Here is a 6,037-nt window from a genome sequence, read left to right as displayed (position 1 = left end):
AATGATGTCAAGAATGAATGTCGTGGATTATGTTTTATGAGCAGAAGTGAGGAGAAGCCGGCAGTCTGTAACTTGTTCATATTTTTCTTAAAGCGAATTTCCATAATATCTGAGAGTTCCATCCGCCTCATGGCTTATTCATTGAAGGTCGCTCGAATTGTCAAACTTGTAATGTGAATTTTCACTCACAGTCGGATCACCTCTAGATTGTTGGCGAATTCAATTTTTCCCTTATTTATAATTCATTGGCGCTTTGTTTATTCTCGCTGTGAGCGGTTACTCTCGGATTATTTTCTTTATGATTTAAAACCATTTAATTTTCCATTGTAAATTTGCCTTTTTGTTCTTTGTGTTTGTGTTGCCGGGAGTCGGCTCGCGACTTTCCAACAGACATTGTATTAATATTAGGCGGCGGCAGTTGGAGTTCCGCAATAGGGGCTTCGTACTCGGCGCGTCGGCTGCAGCAGCTGGGGCTATGTGTGGAGGAGCAGCGGCGGCGCGGGGCGCGCGGGGAACAGCAGACGAATGAATAAAGCATGAGGCCGCTCCGGCTCACACACTTTGTCATTTTAACGCCAGGAAAGGTTGAATAAGCCTACGATGATATAGTCATGGGATCTTTCATATCGCACTATATTCAGGCTCATTTTCCGCCGGTCGGATTATACTGGCTCGTGCGATATAATCGCGCTGAGCCGCTTAGAAGCAGCTGCTTAATCGCTGTTTAAATAGCTACGTCATCAAATCCCTATTATTATCTTGTCATTCGCTATATTACGCCAGTAGACTTTAATGTGACTAATTATAATACGGCGTGATATAATAGCTAAATCAATTTCCGTCGGTAATATTCGGAAGTGCTTTACATGAACCTACAATTAATGTATTAAATCAAATGAGGCATACTTATACATAGGTACATTAAATCCAATTTTAAATAAAAGTTAATGACGGCAGAGATTTTAAGCCTTGTTTATTTTATACATAATCTTTCATCCCCTATTGTATCCCTTTAGGGGTGGAATTTCCGAAAATGCTATTTTAGTGCTCACTACTACACTACACTACCTATGGAACCTACGTGCCATGTTTCATGATTGTAGCTTGAGCCGTTTGGGATGTGTGTTGGTGCCCAATCAGTCGCTTTCTTCTTTTATATATACAGATATTGCTAACTACCATATTTAAGATTGTGGAGTCTTGGTAGCACAACGGATGAGTTTCGGCTCTCATTCGTAAAGCCGTGGATGCGAATCCTGCCATGTACCAATGCATTTATAAAAAAAAATGGAATTTAAGGACAATCATGCCACGTACTTTAATGCTGAAGGAATTCATTGTGAGCTTTCCTCTACACAGTTCCTAGATGAGTAGGTACCCTAAGTGCAATGTACTTCGCTGTACAAATGTGCAGCGAAAATCGGGTGGCTTTCTTGCGAGTCACCTCTAACTAACCCTTGAGAGATTATAATAAAATTGTAAGCATTATGTATGTAAGTATAATTCTTAGGTTTTTACAAAAAAATACAACGTTACACGGAGAGTCGGCGATGGCGCTCGAACTGGAATTATTAACAAGTACGCACTCGCACACTCCACGCGAGGAGGTAATAAAGCAATCTGCACCAAATGAGATTTTACAACAACCTCGTATATTAGTACTCCACCCATTTGATCTTCAAGAGCTGTTTAAAAAGTAAAGTAGGTAATACTTAAGTCGACATGCTCGAGTAATTTCTGAATAAGTATGTAAAGTTCTAATTCTAATATATTTTTTGAACAGCTCTCCAAGATTAAGCTACGAAACCCTGAAAAACTGGGTAAGTAAAGCGCTTTGCTTGTTGTATTAACTACATTATAATAGGTCCCGAGCCTTGAGTATTTAAATAGGAAGAATTATTACATACTGGAGGCTGGTGATGGGAGCCCGACTCACTCGCATCCATGTATACGTACTGTTATTAATGTTGTATTATTTTATTTATTACAAATATCTGAGTAACCGTAACCGTTGCATTCGTGTAAACAGGTGTGGTTTGTTAAACATAACAATACTCATAAGTAAATACTTGATACCTCTTTAATAAGTAATTCCATGTAGGTATTATAATAAAAAAGTGTTTTTTCATTTTATCACATTTATGCATTCATCTGTAACCGGTCAATAAAACAAGATGAACGTTTGCACTTTTCTAAGAATAATTAACAAATAACAAAGCAATACATGGGTATAACTCAGGTGATCTTAGAATACAGTAAAATTCACTGAAAGGCAAGTTGACTGAAAATGGCTTGTATAGAAACCCTGGTGATAGTGATACTGAGTGTGTCGGCGCGAGTGACGTCACTGAACACCAGCGACGCCAACATGGACCCCGTGACGGCGCAGCTGCCCGACTACAAGATGAGGACTCCGGTGAGTTTAGCTAATTACTACTTTATAGTCAAACACATAGATAAATATAAATATATAAGCTAAGTCCGGAAAAGTGTGCATACGACGTGCTCTTACGATAAAATCTTAATCGTACATTTTACTTAAATTCTGAAAACACCAAATTTAAGTAAGTTCTGCTTGGGATATTCATAATACATCAAGTACCACCAGTTCCCTTAAAAATCATTGTGTTTTTGGAGAAGATACTACCTAAGCCATAATAATATAATGTATGTATAATAAATGAATGGTTCCAGATCCCGGGTGTCCTCACAACGAGCGCGGGGCGTCCGGTGGACGTGAGCGAGGCGCGCACGCTGGGCCGCTCGCTCGCCACCAACCTGTTCGCGCTGGAGGCCATCAAGCACGCCGTCAGCGAGCGCCGCCCCGACCGCCCCGTCTTCGCCAAGGCCATCGCCGCCAAGGGCGTGCTCGAGGTCAAACACGACGTCACACGGTACACCAAGGCCAAGCTGTTCGAACATGTCGGCAAAGTAACTCCTCTCATCGCAAGATTCTCAACCTCTCAGATCCAAAAAGGAGGAAACGATGCTGCCCCGTACACAGCGAGGGGACTCTCCATGAAATTTTACACCGAAGAGGGCAACTTCGACCTACTGGGCTTCAATGTGCCCGTCTACTTCTACAGGGAGCCGATCGGGTTCGTGGAGCTGCTGCACGCGCTGGGGCTGAACCCGCAGACCAACCTCCTGGACATCAGTGCGACCATGGACATGGCGACGCTGTCCCCGGTGATGCTGCACATGCTGCTGTGGTCGCTGTCGGAGCGCGGGCTGCCGCGCGGCTTCCGGCGCATGAGCGGACACCCGCTGCACACGTACGAGCTCTACAACGACCAGGGAGAGGTCTTCTATGCGAGGTTCAGGTTCCAGGCCGACCTGCCCTACGAGTCCATCTCGCTGGAGCAGGCCGCCGCGCTCAACGCGTACGATCCCGACCTCTTCATCAGAGATCTATACAACTCCATTGAGAGGCAGAACTACCCCACCTGGACGTTCGAGATGGACGTGCTGAACGACGACTTGGACCAAGTCACGTTCGATCCTTTCGATCTGACCAAAATATGGCCGAACGGCACGTTCACAACGGTCCAAATCGGAACGATTACTTTGAATCGGAACGTCGACAATGCGTTTGCTGAAAATGAAGATTTAGCATTGTACCCTGGTAATTTGGTGCCAGGTATAAATCCTCCGCACGACCAAGTGTTCGCGGCGCGTATGTACGCGTACTTCGACTCGCAGATGAACCGGCTGGGCAGCAACTACAACAAGATCGAGGTGAACCGGCCGCTGTACGCGCGCACGTTCACCCGGGACGGCGCGCCGCCGCTCCGGGACAACGAGGGCGACCGGGTCAACTACTACGGCAGCTCGTTCCACGGCGCGCGCCCCGTGCACGACCCGGACAAACCCGACCGGGTGTTCAAAACAAACGAGGTCGAGGAAGCCGACTACGAAGCCTGCAGACGATTTTACAACGAAGTGATGGCCACTGATGCACAAAAGAACAGACTCGTAAAGAACATGGTGCTCACAACGTTGAGGGCACATCACTCGTTGCAGCTGCGACTGCTGGAGCTGCTCAGTAAAGTGGACGCGGACTTCGCGAAGAGATACGAGGTAACCCTGGACTTGGCAAAAGCTAAAGTTCGGCTGCCGCAAACAGTTGATGATGTGGATCCAAATCATTTGAACCCATATGCTGATCTGTAATTTTTTATTCATTGTACCTATCTATTTTAAGTATTAGTCAGCTCACTCAGAACGGTTTTTTGTAGTTAAAAATTACCTCGAAAAGAAATAAATTTTAAGTACAGACTACAGTACTCACAGAGAATCGAAAGCATACAAAGATCTTTTACTCGTCATCTAGCCTTCATTTCCCGCAATATTTCCCCGTGTGCCTTGCCTTGGTGTTTGAAGTTGTTAGTATAATATTGAATGTCACGGAGAGAGCGTCTGGAAAATATGGTTACTCGTATAATTATGTAACAACACTGAACAACATGAGGTAGACAGCACACTCACACTCACACACACAGCGGCAGCGCCAAGAGAGTGAAAAGTTCCAGAACAGTCTCTAATTAGACTGGTCCTGAACAATCCCGTGTTGGAAAAACAACAGAACTAATTAGCTCCTGAAGATATCCAGACAGCTCTCGCGTATGGAACACGTGCCCGGGGTATGGAACACCCTAGTCCACCTGCCGAGGGTACAGTTGTATGGAATAGCCGACGAAACTGTACACGATTAGTGCACTCTATTTGTTGTTAGTTCTCACTGCATCTGTATAAATATACTTGTTAATACTTAAACCAACTTGTGTTAGTAGAAAATACATAAATTTACTAGACAGTATGTTTGTATACTACTTTGTATATTATACGTAAGTACTTTATACGTTATTTACCAAGAAATGTAAATAAGCAAGTTATAACTGATAACATTTTTCATTTATTTGAAATTGAATTAATAAGCAAAGTAACAATGTACTCATAGCGGGGTTAACTCACATAGTAACGTACATAGGTACGTATTTATTGGGTGACCTAGGTATCCTATTGAGACCTGCAGCAGGTGCGATAGTGAGCAAAAAAACTCGTTATCTCAAGCACTGGACCTAATGAATTAGTTCCTGGAGCGAGAACTGGCGAATTACACGCGCATCCATATTCCGCACACTGAAGTGAAACTCAAGCGATAGCGAATACGATAATAGAGATCTCTTGCCCAATTTATCAACCGAACTTGGCCATAATACCCTGATAGTACCCAGGAATCAGGTAGTTGAATGAGGAAGGCCAAGGACATGGTCACGGGGTGCTGTGGCGCTCATATGCTGCGGACAATTGTTGGCTTCCTATGATGCTGCCAGCTTTTTCATTACGTTATTGGACAGTTCCAGCGCATCACCAACTATTTTGACATCATGGATTACGTTTGAAAGTTTTGGCTAATTACTAACATTAGTCCTAAGAAGCCAATACTTATGTGAATTACTATAACATCGATTTGTATTAGTATATTCTCAAATTATTATTATAATAGCTACATACATGCTAGGCATTTGGACTCGCCCAAAAATAGGATCTAGCCTAAGGATAATAATATCTAGCTCAGGGATATGCCCTTCAAGCACCTCTTGTTAGAAAGTGTGACAAGAATAGCCCCCCGGCCGGCCGCGGCGCGCGACACATCGCACGGCGCAATTACACGCGGGCGCTGATTAGCCTCGTTTGTCCACAGCATGGACGCCGGCCGACAGGATGCTAAACATTTTCACTATGTGTATCATTGTAGGTTTTTTTAACATCATTTTTGGCTGGTGTTAAATTAATTTTGTACCAGCCAATCTACAGGAGGTACAGGAAAACCAGTGGAAAGATTTTTATTTTTATATGCGGCCACTCTACTACACACATAGGTACCTTTACTAACTTTAGTTTACATGCATTACACGTACACAAAAATCACATTATTGGGTATTATTATAAACCGTATCTTTTCACTTTAGAGGCAAGAATCCCAAAATAAATATAGATTTTTAAAAACCTAATTAGCTTTGCCATGTGGGTG

The 6,037-nt window shown here is 43.5% G+C and overlaps 1 protein-coding gene across 1 annotated transcript; it reads left to right on the top strand.

Moving 5' to 3' along the window:
• Positions 1-2,151: 2,151 nt before the first annotated feature.
• Positions 2,152-4,817, top strand: LOC105384526 (catalase). The gene is made up of 2 exons (XM_011554789.3): positions 2,152-2,416; positions 2,695-4,817. The coding sequence occupies exons 1-2, from the start codon at positions 2,288-2,290 to the stop codon at positions 4,171-4,173; spliced, it is 1,608 nt and encodes a 535-aa protein (XP_011553091.3). The 5' UTR covers positions 2,152-2,287; the 3' UTR covers positions 4,174-4,817.
• The last annotated feature ends 1,220 nt before the right edge of the window (positions 4,818-6,037 follow it).

This window comes from Plutella xylostella, chromosome 4, assembly GCF_932276165.1.
Source record: "Plutella xylostella chromosome 4, ilPluXylo3.1, whole genome shotgun sequence".
In the NCBI taxonomy this organism is placed as follows: domain Eukaryota; kingdom Metazoa; phylum Arthropoda; class Insecta; order Lepidoptera; family Plutellidae; genus Plutella; species Plutella xylostella.
This window is presented reverse-complemented; position numbering and strand designations above follow the sequence as displayed.

Bases quoted from the DNA above. Each gene is read 5' to 3' on its own strand.
- LOC105384526 (XM_011554789.3), top strand. From the start codon at position 2,288: ATGGCTTGTATAGAAACCCTGGTGATAGTGATACTGAGTGTGTCGGCG. The intron at 2,417-2,694 runs GTGAGTTTAGCT...GAATGGTTCCAG, and splicing joins ACTACAAGATGAGGACTCCG to ATCCCGGGTGTCCTCACAAC.